The 16,572-nt window shown below is 59.5% G+C and overlaps 1 protein-coding gene across 3 annotated transcripts in view; it reads left to right on the top strand.

The window, feature by feature from the left end:
* Nucleotides 1-16,572, top strand: part of INPPL1 (inositol polyphosphate phosphatase like 1) — a 77,227-nt gene that overhangs the window by 56,325 nt on the left and 4,330 nt on the right. For all 3 annotated transcript variants that reach the window (XM_075919634.1, XM_075919633.1, XM_075919635.1), the window contains exons 15-27: nt 1,966-2,104; nt 2,443-2,542; nt 2,760-2,848; nt 2,998-3,079; nt 4,254-4,343; nt 5,857-5,970; nt 6,304-6,392; nt 6,805-6,892; nt 12,084-12,239; nt 12,724-12,808; nt 13,624-13,773; nt 14,154-14,928; nt 15,382-15,515. In XM_075919634.1, coding sequence (XP_075775749.1) covers nt 1,966-2,104; nt 2,443-2,542; nt 2,760-2,848; nt 2,998-3,079; nt 4,254-4,343; nt 5,857-5,970; nt 6,304-6,392; nt 6,805-6,892; nt 12,084-12,239; nt 12,724-12,808; nt 13,624-13,773; nt 14,154-14,928; nt 15,382-15,515 — 2,091 coding nt within the window. The remainder of the gene's footprint in view (nt 1-1,965; nt 2,105-2,442; nt 2,543-2,759; nt 2,849-2,997; nt 3,080-4,253; nt 4,344-5,856; nt 5,971-6,303; nt 6,393-6,804; nt 6,893-12,083; nt 12,240-12,723; nt 12,809-13,623; nt 13,774-14,153; nt 14,929-15,381; nt 15,516-16,572) is intronic.

The raw sequence follows: 16,572 nt of genomic DNA, 5'->3' as shown, positions 1-16,572 counted from the left end.
GCGGGGGGGGGGGGGGGGGGGGGGTGGAGCTGGGGGCTGGGTATCATCCGCTGCGTCCCCAGGGAGAACTGACCACTTCTCTTCTTTCTCTACAGCTGCACCAGCTGCTCGTGCAGGGCGCACCACCCTGCCCGGGACATGCTCCTGCACCCGCGGCCTGCTCCGGACCCCCACCACGGAGCAGGAGTACTGGGACCAGCACCTGGGGTCCTTGCGAGCCCTGCACCGCACAGTGGAGGCCTGGATGCGGGCAGACCTCCAGCTCCGCCAGGAGCAGCTGGCTGAGGTCCGAGGGCTGAACTCAAACCTGCAGGTCCTGCTGCAGAGCATGGTGCCCCGTGCTGGTCCTGCGCCTGCTGCCCCCCCCAACTGCTGTCCCTCCTCCCACTCCTGCCCCCCTCCCACCTCTTCCTCCTCAACCCCCACACCCTCTTCCTCAATGTCCACACCCCCCACCTCAACCTCCGCACCCTCCACCCCATCCCCCCGGGGACGCCGAGGCCCCCTCCCTCGCCGTGCTGGGAGGCGGTTGGCCCGGCGAGACCCCCACCCCAATCCCTGAGTTTCCCCTTCCCCTCCTTTCCCTTGCCTCCCCCTTCCAGCTCCCTCCTCCCAGTTTTCCCCCTCCCCTCTCCCACACTCTCTCCTGCCCTTTCCCGCCTCCTCTCCCCCGTCTTCCCACAGTTTTATTCCCCCCCCCCAGTTTTGTTCAATAAAGAGAGTTTCTATTTTTGAACACACGTGTCCTTTATTTTGTACATCAGGAAGGGGGGCTAGGGAAGGGTAAGTGGAAGGAGGTGAGGGAGGAATGGGGTACGAGCCCCCGATGGGGAGGACTGGGTTGGCTCTGTGGGCTCCTCGGGGTGGAAGCTCTCCTGAAGCCCCTCAATTGACCCCCCCCCCTCCGTATGGCAGCCTGAGGCAAGTGCAGCCGGGCTGATGGCCGAGTGCTGTGATGTGCCCAGTGTGGGCACTCAGGGCACTCCAAGCCAGGACTGCTTTGCAAGCGGGGCACCCCTGAGAACTGTCTGTCGAGGGTGGGGGTCGGGTCCCTTTAAGCACAGCCCTCGGCTAGCCTGAGACACCATCTCCACACTCAGTCCTCATCTGATGCCCTGCTGGCACTGCTTCCGGCCAGCCTTAACCTCGGTTCAGGGTCCACTCAGTGTGGACATGCTAGTTCGAATTAGCAAAACACTCATTCGAACTAGCTTTTAAGTCTAGATGCACTAATTCGAATTAGCTTAGTTCTAATTAACTAATTCGAATTAAGTTAGTTCGAATTAGCGCTGTAGTGTAGACATACCCTTGCTCTGAGATACCATTGGGCTCAGCTACGCATGTTCCAATACCCTTGTGCTCACCCAGTCCTGACAGGTTTCCGTGCACAGTCCAGCCCCCTGCTCCTTGGGGCCGCGTTGCTCTGGGCCCGCTGCTCAGCATGGGTGCTCCAGCCCCTCTAGATGGACGCTGGACATGCAGACATTCCCGGCCCAGCTGCGAGCCCTGCTGGGGTGGAGCTGCGCACTCTTCGGTCTCCTGCCAAAGGAGGAAAACCCGCATCTCCTGCCCCCTGCCGCGGCCCCTCCAGCAGGCCAGCAGCTCTTAGCCCAGGGCAGCGTTAATTCTCCACACACCTTCTCTTTGGCAGAAGCCCTGCGAGTATTAAAGACCCACCCCCTGTGGTATTAACACCGGCTCCCTCCCGGTGGATCCCAGGAGGCTGCTGCACACATAATAAGCCCTGCACAGGAGCTCAATGCGTCTGCCTCTGGGCAGGAGCGCGGCGACAGCGGAACTGAACGGTGACAGTGCTCAGACTTGCTCCCCGGCCTCGTTAGTAACCAGGAGCGGTCAAGGCCTTGGGTTTGTGTTTCCAAAGGCTGAGTCCCCAGGGACTCTGATCTGGGTCTGTCCCCTGCCCCGGCCCCCTCTCTGCCTGCCCACCGCTGCCCTCTCCGACAGGCGGAACCAGAACTACCTGGACATCCTGCGCTTGCTGTCCCTGGGTGACAAGCAGCTCAGCTCCTTCGACATCTCGCTCCGCTTCACCCACCTCTTCTGGTTCGGGGACCTCAACTACCGCCTGGACATGGACATCCAGGTGAGGGGCCTGGGCCAGGGAGCGCAGCCTGGCAGGAGAAGGCTGTAGCATGGGCAGGGCAGCAAATCAGGGATGGGGTCACGGGCCATGGGGGGCATGGCATTGGAGGTGGGGAGGGGGCAGGCCCTTAGGGGAGGGGAGAGTAGGCCAGGGGAGAGGGGAGTGTGGGGCGGAGTAGGCCTGGGATAAGGGAAGCACAAGCCCTTGGGGGGTGCAGGCTGTGTTGGAGGAGAGCGCAGGCCCAGGGAGTCCAGGCACGGGGGAAGGGGAGTGCAGGCCCTGGGAATGGGGGGTGACCTGTCCCCACTCCAACCTGCCCATGGGCCCTCCTTCTCCAGGAGATCCTCAACTACATCAGCCGCAGGGAGTTCGAGCCGCTGCTCAAGGTGGATCAGCTCAACCTGGAGAAGGAGAAGCACAAGGTCTTCCTGCGATTCGGTGAGGGCGGCTCTGCCACGGGCGGGGTGGGGCGGGTCCCCTTCCCTGCTGGGCGGGGGGAGGTGGGGAGGGTTTGCCCTTCTCTGCTGGGCTGGGGGGAGCCGGGGGCGGGGATCAGCGCTGCAGGGCCTGGGGGCTGGTGTGAGGATGCCCCTCCGGGGGCTGGCGGGGGGAGCCCAGGCCCTTTTTCCTCACGCTCCGGGCTGTGTGTCTGCAGGCGAGGAGGAGATCACCTTCCCCCCGACCTACCGCTACGAACGGGGCTCCCGCGACACCTACGTGTGGCACAAGCAGAAGCCCACGGGGGTAGGTGCTGGTGGGGGGAGGGTGTTTGGGGTGCTGGGGAGGACTGAGCCGGTGCCTGTGGCTGGCTGGGGGGACCCGGGGGCCCTGCTGGGCGGGGGGAGGGTGCTGCCTGGCAGTGCCTCACCCCCACGTCCTGTGCCCCCGCCCAGGTCCGCACCAACGTCCCCTCCTGGTGTGACCGCATCCTGTGGAAGTCGTACCCTGAGACCCACATCAACTGCAACTCCTACGGTGAGTGGGACCCGGCACCCGCTGGAGCCGCACCTCTCGCCCGCCAGCACCTGCTGGGGCCGCCGGGGGGGCCCGAGTGCGGCTGCCTTCTCCCCGCGCTGCAGCCTGCGTGCGGAGCAGCCTGCCCGGAGGTGACCAGGGCCCCGGTGCCAACTGCTCGCCCCGCTGGGCCTTCGGGGGCTAATCCTGCCCCGGTCCTCGGACGCCCTCTCTCCACCCACCCCAGAGCCTCCCCCGCAAGCTGCCTCCTCCCTGAGGCCAGGGCACAGCACCCCGATGGGGGGTGAGTGGGGCAGGACAGCCCAGCCTCCCAGCCATAGCCTGGCTCCCTGCCCGGGCCCTGCTAGCCCAGACCGGGGGGGCTGGGGCGTGCCCTGGGGGCTCTGGAGGAAAGCGGGGGGACAGGGTGGGGGTGGGAACCCGCTCGGTGGTCTCTCCCCGCTAGCTCCCAGGTTCAGATCCAGCCCAGTCCCCAAGGCCTGTGAGTGGCAGGTCTGAGTCTGGTTCCTAGGGGCACTGGGATCTGTCCCCAGGACGGGGGCTTCGTCAACATTAGCCCAGCGTGAGAGTCGGGGAGGCCGTGGAGCGCGAGCTCCCGTCTCGGCCGGGGGTGGGCCCGTCGGCAGGGCAACGAGGGGAGCCAGTGCGGTGGGTGGGTTAGGGATGGGGCCAGTAACCGTTAACCGGTTACCCAGTCAGCATCACCCGTACCGGGTGACGGTTAACCGGTGCCGGGGAGCAGGCCACAGGTGGAGGGCGGTTCCAGCCGGCTGGGCCCCAGCGCGAGGCTGGAAGCCAGCAGCCAGCCCCACATGGGGCTGGGAGTGGGAGCCCCATGGGCTGGGGGTCCCCCACCCAACCTCCTGCTTAGTCGGTTAGCCGATTAACTGGGATTCCGCATCCCTGGCCTGCCTTCCCCGGCGGTGAGAATTCGGGTCTGAGGGAAACGTGGTTCTTTCCCCGGCCACATTTCCGAGGTACAAACAGACGCCCAGCAAAGAGCCCAGCTTCTTCTCGGCAGCCCGGCCAGCGAGCCCTGGGGCAGCCCACCCTTAAAGGGGGACATGCTACCCCTCAGGCCTGATGGGCTGCTGGTCAGACCCCTGCTCCCGCTCAGCCCCCTCCCAGCCCCCCGCACCCTGGCTAGCTCACCCGTGGGGCCTGCTGTTGGCAGGATGCACCGACGACATCGTGACCAGCGACCACTCCCCTGTCTTCGGAGCCTTCGAAGTCGGGGTGACCTCCCAGTTTGTCTCCAAGAAAGGTAAGGGAGGGGGGTGGGTACGTGCCTTGGCCCCCTGCCTGCCCCCGGCCCTGACGGGTCCTGTGACCTGGCAGCCAGCCCCGCCCGGCACCCGCATGCGGACCCCACAGCGGGAATGAGCCCCGAGGAGCCCAGCCCGCAGGCGAGATGGGCCGTGGACGGGGGAGATAATCCTGGAAAGTGACCTGCACCTACCCGCCGCAGGGGACGTGAACGATCCCAGTGCCCCTGCCAGGCCAATCTGGGGGGATCCCTTCCCAGCCCCACACACCGTGATCCGTTAGACCCGAGCATGTGAGCACGCGCCAGCCAGCCCAGTACCGCTGAGAGCGCTCGGCGCCACCTCCGAGGCCTGCCCCTCCCCATCCTATGTCCCAGCTCCGGCCGGGGCCATTCCTCATGCATCCGAGGAAGGAGAAAGAAAAACCCTCCCAGACTACACTGGGAAGGGGGGGAAGTCCCGTCCTGACCCCTGCCGCTGAAAGCCTGAAGCATGAGCTTTGGGAAGGTAAGACCTGGACCAGCCGTGAGCCCCCAGCACTGCTGAGCCCTGTCCCCCTCCCGCACAAACAACCCCGTCCTGCCGTCCCCGCTCCGCCGTTCGTCCGGCTTTCTCTGAACGCTCCCTCCGCGGCGGGCCCCAGGGCCTCTGTCGACGGTTAGAAAGGTCCAGCCGGAATTTGTTCACAGCCAGTTTCCATTGGGGGTTGTGTGAACTGGGGATGTTAAATGGAGATGAATTGGCTAATTGAACAGTTGATGCAAATTGCAGTTTGATTCGCCGATCAGGGCGGCTCCGCTTTTCAAGTATAGCTACCCCAGGGCTGTTGCTACACTTCAAAGGCTCGAGTGCTGCAGGAAGCCTGGGGCCAGCAGCGTTTCAAAGCGGCAGTCCCCAGCTGACCCCGGGCTCCATGTGGTGCTTCCGCTTTGAAACACCGCAGGGAACCCGGGGCCAGTGGGGGACTCCCAGCTAGCCCCGGGCTGCACACAGCGTTTCAAAGCAGCAGACCCCGGGCTCCACATGGCGCTGCCACTTTGAACCTCCCCCAAATCCCCTCCCCCCCTTTGCTGCCTCTTTCGGATAGGGGCAGCAAAGAGGGGGAAGTGACTAGTCGACTGATCGTTCACATCTCTAGTGCGAACAGTCCTGTAGCTTCCAGAGCATTTCTCCCTTCCTGGGGCTCCCCCTCAATGTATTTATAGCTCAACCTCCCCGTCTTGGGGAGACAACCTCTTCCAGTTGACTCCCCTAAGACAGACCCTCCACTCCCCAATTATTTAGTGGCTTTTCTCTGCACCTGTCCCCATTTGACTCCCTTAGCTGTCCCCAGCTCTGCCACTGTCTTGCCAAGTGACCTTGGGCAAGTCACTTTCCTTCCCCGTGCCTCAGTTTCTCCCTCTGTGAAACGGGAACCACAGTCCCACCCTCCTTTGCAGCGCTTGGGGGGATGAAAAGTGCTAGGTGAGCACTAGCCCAGCAAGGTGTGCTGCTATTCTTCTCCACTCCCAGGGCTCTCCAAGTCCTCAGACCAGGCCTACATTGAGTTTGAGAGCATCGAAGCCATCGTGAAGACGGCCAGCAGGACCAAGTTCTTTATCGAGTTCTACTCCACCTGCCTGGAAGGTGCATACCTGATACCCCTCCTCCCCCGGCTCGCCTGCCTCGCACTGGCGAGTGTAAACGGGCGTCTGGGTGAGTCCACGGCCTGCCAGTGGCTGGAATAAAAGCCCTACTGCTCCTGGTGCTGGTGGAGATTCTCCTGTAGCTCACGAAGCAAAGGCCTGCATTCTATGGAGCAGGATGGGCTCCGGCCCCCCATGGGGTCAGTTCAGCCCTAGGACAGTTCCATTCTGGCTGGCTCGTGGGTGGAGGAGGGAGGCGTGCAGTGGGACTGCTCCACTGGGTCTGAACGCCCGGGGGAGCATGTGCGTAACCTGTCGCTTCCCCAAACCCCAGAGTTCAAGAAGAGCTTCGAGAACGACATGCAGAGCAGCGACAACATCAACTTCCTGAAGGTCCAGTGGTCGTCGAGGCAGCTGCCCACGGTGAGAACTCGCCCTCCCCCTCTGCCCATCACCCTGCCACCCCCTGCGCCCCTTGTGAATGCCCATAGCAATCCCTAGCTCTTTACAAAGCGGGTCAGTATTATGGGGAAACTGAGGCATAGGGCAGCGACATGACTTGCCGTGGTCACCCAATGGGCCTGTGGCTGGGCCAGGAACAGGACACACGTCTCCCAGCCAGTGCTGTGTGCAGCAGACCACAGAGCCTTCCGGTCCGGGTGGCAAAATGGGGGTGGTGGGTTCAAGTGGCAGGGGGAGTCGGGATCCCTCAATTGCGACACCTTGCTCTGCTGTGCAGCCGGGTCCTGTAGCCCCCGGGGGGCTGCCATACACAGCGTTTTGGCCTCCGTGCTCTGAGTAAACATCCCTTTTCTGTTGATTCCCCTGGCTGCAGCTGAAACCGATTCTGTCTGAAATTGAGTACCTCCAGGACCAGCACCTGCTGCTCACCGTCAAGTCCGTGGATGGCTACGAATCCTACGGTAAGGAGCCCATCGTGAGAGTGATGTCGCCCTGCAGTGGCCGGGTCACAGAGGAGGGAAGCATCTTGGGGTTTGCTGCTGTAGGTCCAGGTTCTAGTCCTAGCCATGGAAACATAAGAACAGCCAGACTGGGTCAGACCAATAGTCCATCCAGCCTAGAGTCCTGTCTCTGATGGTGGCCAAATGCCTTCAGAAGGAAGGAAGGAACAGAACACGGCAATTTATTGAGTGATCCGTCCATTCCCTATCACCCATGCCTGGCTTCTGGCAGTCAGAGATTGAGGGACATGGAGTTGCATCCCTGTTCACGTTGGCTAATTAGCCATTGGTGGACCTGTCCTCCAGGAACTTACTTAGTTCTTTTATGAACTCTGTTATTGTTTTGGCCTTCACAACATCCTGTGGCAGTGAGTTCCACCAGTTGACTGTGTACTATGTGAAGACATTCTTCTTTGTGTTTAATTCTGCTGCCTATTAATTTCATTGGATGACCCCTAGTTCTTATGTCATCTGAAGGGGTGAAGAACACTTCCTTCTTCCCTTTCTCCACAGCAGTCATGATTGTATAGACCTCTATCTTATCCCATCTTAGGGTGTGTCTAAACTACAGGGTTTTGTTGACAAAAGTGGACTTTTGCCGACAAAACTATACCTGCGTCCACACTGCCTTTGAGTTATGGCAACATAACGTTGACAAAACTCAGCAGTTTTGTCGACGTATGTAAACCTCATTCTACGAGGAATAACGCCTTTTGTTGACAGAGTTCTGTCGATAGAAGGCATTACTGCATCTACACTGTCCTTTGCATCCACACTGTTATGTCGACAAAGCAGCTTGCTTTGTCGACAGAACTGGGTGTAGTCTAGACGCTCTATGTCGACGTAAGCCTGTAGTCTAGACATACCCTTAGTGAACAGTTCCAGTCATTACAATTTCTCCTCAGACAGAAGCTGTAATCATTTTTTGTCACCCTTCTTTGCACCTTTTCCAGTTCTAATATATCTTTTTTGGAATGGGGCAATCACATCTGCATGCAGTATTCCAGGTGTGCGAACACCATGGATTTATATAGTGGCATTTTGATATGTAATGTTTTTTAACCTATTCCTTTCCTAATGGGTTCTAGCATTCCGATATATTTTTTGACTGCCCCTGCAGGCTGAACATATGTTTTCAGAGACCTAGCCACAATGACTCAAGATCTCTCTCTTGAGCAGTATCATTTTATACCTACAGTTGGGATTGTGCTTTCTAATGTGCATTGCTTTGCATTTATCAACCTTGAACTGCATCTGCCGCTGTGTGGCCTGTTCACCCAGGTTTGAGACATCCCTTTGTATGTCATCACAGTCTAATCTTGAGTAGTTTTGTATCACCTGCAAATGTTGCCACCTCGCTGTTTTCCGATCATTTATGTGGAACAGCATTAGCCCCAGTCCAGACAGTGGGGGACATCACTAGTTACCTCTTTTCATTCTGACCATTTATTCCTACCCTTTCTTTCCTGTCTTTTAACTATTACAAATCCAGCAGAGGATTTTCCATCTTATCCCATCACAGCTTCCTTTGCTTAAGAGACTTTGGTGTGAGACCTTATCAAAACTCGTGAAGTCATTCTGCCGCTCTACTCTGCACTAGTTAGACCTCAGCTGGAGTACTGTGTCCAGTTCTGGGCGCCACATTTCAAGAAAGATGTGGAGAAATTGGAAAGGGTACAGAGAAGAGCGACAAGAATGATTAAAGGTTTAGAGAACATGACCTATGAAGCCAGGCTTCATGAACTGGGCTTGTTTAGTTTGGAAAAAAGAAGATTAAGGGTGGACATGATAGCGGTTTTCAAATATCTAAAAGGGTGTCACAAGGAGGAAGGAGAAAATTTGTTCCTCTTGGTTTCTGAGGACAGGACAAGGAGTAATGGGCTTAAAGTGCAGCAGGGGAGGTTTAGATTGGACATTAGGAAAAAATTCCTAACTGTCAGGGTGGTCAAATATTGGAATAAATTGCCAAGGGAGGTGGTGGAATCTCCCTCTCTGGAGATATTTAAGAACAGGTTAGATAGACATCTGTCAGGGATGGTGTAGACGGAGCTTGGTCCTGCCTTGAGGGCGGGGGGCTGGACTCGATGACCTCTTGAGGTCCCTTCCAGTCCTATTATTCTATGATTCTATGAAAGGCTTTCTGAAAGTCCCAGTATACTATATCCTTGTCCACATGCTTTGTTTTAATCCCCACAGAGAATTCTAGTAGATTGGCGAGGCATGATTTCCCTTTACAAAAGCCGTGTTGACTCTTCCTCAACAAATCGTGCTCCTCGAGGTGTCTGACAATTCTGTTCTTCACTATCATTTCAGCCAGTTTGCTTGGGACCAAAGTTAGACCGACTGGCCTGTCATTGCCAAGATCGCCTCTGGAGCCTTTGTAAAAAACGGACATCCTGTGACAGAGACTGATTTAAGTGCTAGGTCACAGTTAATGGTTCTGAGTTCTTGCAGAACTCTGGGGTGAATCCCATCCGGACCTGGCGACTTCTGCCTGTTGAGTTGGTCCGTTTGTTCCAACAGTTCCTGTACTGACACCTCACTCTGGGACAGTTCCTCAGAATTTGCCACCTGAAAAGAAGGGCTCCCCTGTGGGACTGTCCCTCGCCCCCTCTGCTGTGATGACCAACGTGAAAAATTCATTTAGCTTCTCCGTAAGGTTCTTGTCTCCCTGCAGTGCTCCTTCAGCACCTCGATCCTCCAGGGGCTCACTGGTTCTTTGGCAGGCTTCTTGCGTCTCGTGGACTTCAACGCTTTTTTGCTATTAGATTTTGCGGTTTTTGCTCGTGGCTCTTCAAATTCTTTTGTGGCCTGCCTAATTACACTGTTACATTTGCCTCGCCAGAGTTTATGCTCCTTTCTGTTTTCCTCAGAAGGCTCAGAGGGGAAGCCGTGTTAGTCTGTAACTTTAAAGAAACAACAAATGGTCCTGAAGCACCTTAGAGACTCACAAACGGTGCTTTTTTTGTGATGGTATGGCCCACAACGGCGTACCGTCCCCTATTTTCCCAACACACAGAAAAGGAATGGCATTTCCTCCGTGCATACCAGCACCTGTTTTCCTGGGGTGGCTCGGCTCCTGAAGGAAGCCTGCTCTGGACGCACGTCAGGTTTTTTTTTTCGGTGCAGTGTTTTGGCTCTTAAAGGGGCCGTGACTGCATTTCGGCCCTTGTTCTTTTGCTCAACACGTTTTCTTTTTTTTTTTTTTTTTTCCTTCTCTCAAGAACTTTGCCCCGGAGTACCGGCACCTTTTATCTTACAAAAAAAGCACTGCTCACAAAAACACATTTGTAGCATCATGAGCTTCTGTGGGCACAACCGCTACCCTGCTCATCTGAGGAAGTGGGTTGTGCCCATGAAAGTTCATGATACCATCTATGTATTTTTGTGAGTCTTCAAGATGCTGCAAGATCGCTTGTAGTTTTCTCAGAAGATTTGACTTCCAATCTTCAAAGGGCATCACTTTGTCCCCAGCTGCCTCTTTTACTCTGTTGTTTAGCCCTGGTGCAGTTGTGGGTTTTTTGGTTCTCTTAGGTTATGTCTAGACAGCAGCAGTATTTCAGGATACTGGAAGTATCCCAAAATAGTTATTCTGTGTCTTTAAACGCGCCTATTATTTCAAAATAGATTTCGAAATAACAGGCATGCTAGTCCAGCATCCCTGTAACCTTCATCCCACGGGGTATGCGGACGTTTCGGAATAGCGCTTTATTTCAAAATTAGGTCGAAATAAAATATGCAATTTGCGTAGCTCAAATTGTGTATCTTATTTGGACCTACGGATGCAGTGTAGATGTGCCCTCACTGTTGGTTTGGTTTTGATTTTTTTCTTTTCTTTTCTTTTCTTTTCTTTTCTTTTCTTTTCTTTTCTTTTCTTTTCTTTTCTTTTCTTTTCTTTTCTTTTCTTTTCTTTTCAGGGGATTCATATAGGTTGAGGCTCTTTTAGGGTGTTTTGTTCCCAAAGGTTTCCATGCTGCTAGCAGGCATTTCACTCGTGTGACTCTTCCTTTTCATTTCTATTTAACTCGCATCCTCCTTTTTATGTAGTTCCCCTCTCTGAAGTTGAATTCTACTGTGCTGGGCTTCCTTGGTGTTTCCCCCCTGCAAAGGGAAAAAAATGTGGCTACAGTTGCCAAGTGGTAATGGCTAATAACTCTGTTATTTGTAATAGAAACACCTCCTCTTCCACCACTGGTGGTCTCCAGTTGACCCCCACCATGCTGTCCCCTCACTTTTATTTCTGGTCTGTCTCCCACTTCCCTCGGGGTCTCAGAACACACGTATATCTTCTTGCTGTGCAATAGTCCCTCTCCTAGCTGGGACGTCTGAACCTCTCACCTTGCTGTGTGGCAGGAGGGAAGTAGCTTAGGGTATGTCTACACTACCCCGCTAGTTCGAACTAGCGGGGTAATGTATGCATACCGCACTTGCTAATGAAGCCCGGGATTTGAATTTCCCGGGCTTCATTAGCATAAGCGGGGAGCCGCCATTTTTAAATCCCCGCTGCTTCGAACCCCGTGTAGCGCGGCTACACGGGGCTCGAACTAGGTAGTTCGGACTAGGGTCCTATTCCGAACTACCGTTACTCCTCGTGAAACGAGGTGTACCGGTAGTTCGGAATAGGCACCCTAGTCCGAACTACCTAGTTCGAGCCCCGTGTAGCCGCGCTACACGGGGTTCGAAGCAGCGGGGATTTAAAAATGGCGGCTCCCCGCTTATGCTAATGAAGCCCGGGAAATTCAAATCCCGGGCTTCATTAGCAAGTGCGGTATGCATACATTACCCCGCTAGTTCGAACTAGCGGGGTAGTGTAGACATACCCTTAGATATTAAGTGACTTGCCCAGGGTCATACAGGGAACATGTTGCAGAGCTGAGAATCAAACGCTGATCTCTAGCAGCCCAGTCCAGAGACCCAGCTGCTCAGCCTTCTCCCTCTCACTGCATGGGCAGTGTCTGGCGTCGCTGCTTGGTGGCGTTGTCTTTACATCGGCTTCTCTCTCACTCTGCTGCTCTCCTTTGGAGTCATGCTGCAGGCAGTTCCACAGGCACCTCCCTCCTACCTGCTCCCTCCACTCCCGCACCCTGGTGACCTCCACCGGTGCCGGCCTTCTGGCTCTTCCATCAACACCCCTTCTCTGCCCGTCCTCCAGGCGAGTGCGTGATCGCGCTGAAGTCCATGATCGGCAGCACCGCCCAGCAGTTCCTCACCTTCCTGTCCCACCGCGGGGAGGAAACGGGCAACATCCGGGGTTCCATGAAGGTCCGGGTCCCGGCCGAGCGGATGGGCACCCGCGAGAGGCTCTACGGTGAGGGGGGGCCCTGTCCGCCTTCCGGGGGCAGGCTCGGGAGGGGGTGGGATTTACCGAGACGCAGCTGAGGTGTTTGTTGTTCCCCAGTTAAGCAGAGGCGCAGGCTGGAGCCGGGCTGCTGCTATTGGGCGGATCAGGTGGGGAAGTGGGGACTATCCAGCGAATGGCCGGGGGTGGCTCCGTCTGGAGGTGCCAGAGAGACAAAGACTCGGGGGTTCGCTCCCAGAGCTGGGGAGCCCGCCGGGTGGGGAGTGGGACCCTCGTGGCTGCGACTCCAGTGGGCCAGCTAGGCCCAGGTGCCCACGGGAGCAGCCCTGGGCGAGGCGCTGAGATCTGAGGGGACAGGACAGAGGCCGGCTGGCTGGGCGGAGTCAGGGGAGAGTCTGGCTAAGCAGGGGCCGCCGGGCCGGCTCTGCCGCCAAGAGCTAGTCCCCAGGGGGCCGCGTGCTCCGCGCTGAGCGTGTGCGTCTCCCGCTCGCAGAGTGGATCAGCGTCGACAAGGACGAAACCGGAGCTGCCAAGGGGAAGCTGCTGTCGGTCGCCCGGGCCAGCCAGGAGTACGCCAAGTAAGGGGGCGGGGGAGTCCCACGGGGCAGTGACGCTCCGGGAAGAAGCGCCGCTGGGGGGGGGGGGGGGGTCCTTTCATCACCACGAAAAGGCCGGGGGCACTCGCCTCCCCAGGGAGGGATCCCCAGGGGTGCGGCTGCCTGGTGAACCCTGCCACCTCCGCATGGGCTTGGCCTCCCACTGGGGGGTAGTGGGGGGGCTGTCTGCTCTGTAACCCGGGCGATGTGTGATGCCCACTGACTCACCCACATGTGGATTGGCCCAGACACCTCGCCCCAGCTGGAGCAGATTACAAAGCTCTTCCCACGGGGAGAGACAACGGGAGGGAGGCGGAGACGGGCAGGGCCTGGGAGCTGGGCATTTTGGGGCTGGGAAACATGGAGAGGAGACGAAGCTGAGTACTGAAGGCTCAGGGGCCTGTGGACCCCACCTCAAGGGATCTGAGGCTGCCTGGCCCTGACTCCTGTAGCCACGTCACGTCTGTGCGGTGCTGTATCCTGGAGAAGCAATAAACCCCCTCTATTCTACTGGCTGGCAGAGTCTCATCTTGCTGCGGATGGTGGTGCAGGATCGGGGGGCTCCCCGACGTGCTGTCGCAAGGGGTCCTGGCTCTGGGTCAGGGGAGACCCACACACAGGACAGGGCCCGTCCTGCCGGGGTGGGGGGCTTTGGGGCAGGGTCCTTGCCAAAGAAACTTCCCGGGAGCTTCAGCTTCGCTTTCTTGGGGTCCCAGCTGAGAACTGGCGAGCCTCCAGCTGGAAGGGTATGGACGGGCCCTGCCTCCAGCTGCTAACGGCCTCCCCCTCCCTGCTAGATCCGCCGGACGGAAGCCCCCCGTGGGGGAGACGGCAGCCTGCCCCCCAGGGAAGCTGTTTGACGAGCCAGACAAGCCCAGTGCCCTGACTGCCGGCCGCCTACCAGCCCCGGTGCGCGGCACCTCCAAGGAGGAGACCTCCCAGGCCAGGTCAGCGAGGGGCAAGCGAGGACCAGCCCCCTTGGTACCACAGTGAGGGAGCTCGAACAAGGCAGCCTCCCCGGAGAGCTGGGAGGACGTCCCCCCAGAGAAGAGACTGGCCAGGGGGATCTGGGGGAGCGGAGTCAGGAAGTGCCTTGGCAGGGGGGGTGCAGGAGACTGTCCCATTGGGAAGAGATGACTGGGGCAGGCTGGCGAGGGGGCCCCGTGTGCCGTACGTACCCAGTAGCGAGAGACAGCCCCTGCCCCCAAAAGCCTGCGGCCTGCATGGCCAGGCCAGGGGTGGGATCGGGGCTTCTCCCCTGCAGTGCCCCCCGCAGGCCAGCCTCTCTGCCTGCTGGTCCCCCTGACTCCCCGTTCTCTGCTCCCAGGCCCAAGCAGGACTCGGCCTCGGAGCCCGACGGCGGCCCCACGAAGAACAGCTTCAACAACCCAGCCTACTACGTGCTGGAGGGGGTCCCGCACCAGCTGCTGGCGGCCGACGCCCCCGGCCCCACCAAGGCGCCGGCCCCCAAGAACAAAGTGCCCATCACGGTGCCCGTGCAGCCGGAGCGGCGCTGGCAGCCCTCGGCCGGCCAGCCCCCGCCGGGCCGGGAGGAGGAGAGCTCCTCGGACGAGGAAGGGGGCACCCTCAACCTGCCGCCCCCCGACTTCCCGCCCCCGCCCCTGCCCAAGGTGGCGGAGCTGGAGATGGCTGACAATCCTTTCTACGCCAGCGCCAAGGAGCTGAGCGGGGCCGCGGGGCGGGAGGAGCCCGGCACCGCCAAGCCGTGGGCTGCCGTGGCCTTCAGCGACCCCTTGGAGTCCAAGCTGGCCCCGCCCAAGCTGCACCCCCGGCCCCCGCTGGCTCCAGGGCCCGGCTTCCTGATGGAGCCCCCCAGTGTCCCCCAGGCCCAGGCCGGCCTCCTGGACGATCGCTCCTGCTCGGTGCTGCAGATGGCTAAGACCCTGAGCGAGGTGGATTATCCGGGCAGCAAAGGGGGCGGCGGCCTGGGGCGGGAGCCGCAGGGCCGTCCGGCCCCACATCTGCTCAGCAAAGGGCGGCTGGAGCTGCCCCCCCGCTGCATGCACCCCGACTACAGCCGGCCCATCACCTTCCCGCCCCGCTCCATCAGGGAGAGCATCGAGGAGGACCTGGCTGAAGAGGTACGTGCAGGAGCGTGTCACCGGCGCTATGAGATGGGGGTCCTCCTGGGCTGGCTTGGGGGTCCCTTGGCGACATCCCTCTGCCCCGGGCATCCTGGGGTAGGCTCAGCCAAGCCGCTCTGGCTAAGAGGCCCCAGGTTTAAATGGCAGCCTTGGATCTGTGTCTCCTGCTGCCTCTGAGGCCCAGCCTGCTCCCCGGTCCTGCCACCGGGAGTCCGGGCAACTGAGCTGTGCTCCCAGCTGCATGGCCACGGGCAGGTCTCCCTGCCTCAGTTTCCCCATCTGGACAGCAGGGCTGCAGCAATTGCCCAACGCTCCCCGGGGCACGAATTCATCCACCTACAGGGCCGGGGTCCTGGCAGGCCCTGGGTCAGTCTGATTTCCCTGGGCACAGAGCAGGCGACGGGGGGAGCCGCGGGGTACCTGAGGCGCTGTGCCCATCTCTCTGCATAGGCGCTGGGCCAAGGCGGGAGGAGCGGCTCCAGCCTGAGCGAGTGCAGCGTGGGCGAGTGGCTCCGGGCCCTCGGGCTGGAGAGGTACGAGGCGGGGCTGGTACACAACGGCTGGGACGACCTGGAGTTCCTCAGGTGAGGGGCCTGGCGCTGGGGCTCCGGCCGGGGAGATGCAGCATGGCAGGAGTGGTGCGTCCGCGCTGGGGACGGGAGGGGCTGGCAAGATGGGCCTGTACCAAACTCACCCTCCGTTCTGGTCTATCCCACAGGCCCAGGGCGGTTAAATGGGTCAGTTTCACACTCGGGGAGGCTTACAATGTCCAGGGACCCGGTACGCAGGGCGGCCGAGGGGGGTCGGAGCTGCTGCCTCGGGATTGCCAGAGCTGACGGGGGAGGTACCCGGAGCTGGCTCTGATCTCCACCCCCCTGAGAGCGGCTGGGATCAGCCGCGGGAGCCTGCTGCCTGGCAGTAACGCTCCCCTGACGTCACGGTCCGTGCGGCGTTTTTGCCGGACGTGAATTTGGCGGGGCCCTGGTGCAGGGAGGGCCGAGGGCATTTGCGATGGGGCAGCCGCTGTGCTCTCGGCGGGGGCAGCCTCGCTGGGAGATTGCTCGTCCTGCCAGGGAGCGGCACCAGCGCTGCAGGAGGGGGGTTGGACAAGCTACCTCTGCCCGGTCGGCGGGGGCAGCCTCGCTGGGAGATTGCTCGTCCTGCCAGGGAGCGGCACCAGCGCTGCAGGAGGGGGGTTGGACAAGCTACCTCTGCCCGGTCGGCGGGGGCAGCGTCTGTGCGGGGCGGCACACATGGAGAGGGAAGAGGGACAGCGGGGGAGGAGTGCAGAGAGAGGAGAAGAGATGGATGAGTAGAGACGCGCCCAGGAGCGAATGCCAGCTGCTCGGGGCCCAGCCACCTGGCACGTCCCCATCCTTCCCAACGCCAGCGCAGGGTCTGGTGCGCCGCCGGTGGAAGTTTGGTCTTCGCACCACTAGGGGGCGCCGCTGCCTGCAGAACCAGGTCCCTTCTCCCAGCAGGGGGAGCAAAGGGGTGGAGTCTATATGGTCCTCTATAGGGGCTCTAGTGCAGGCATGTCGTGCAAGGCTCCTCTTGCCCAGATGCCCCGTTACCTGCCACATGGCACAGGTTTGGAGCAGGGCTGCGGCCGTGGCATCCTGCCCCCCCTCCAGTGCTCCT

Source organism: Pelodiscus sinensis, chromosome 1 (assembly GCF_049634645.1).
Source record: "Pelodiscus sinensis isolate JC-2024 chromosome 1, ASM4963464v1, whole genome shotgun sequence".
Lineage (NCBI taxonomy): Eukaryota > Metazoa > Chordata > Testudines > Trionychidae > Pelodiscus > Pelodiscus sinensis.
The sequence above is the reverse complement of the archived record's forward strand: the minus strand, read 5'-3'. Positions and strand labels throughout refer to the sequence as shown.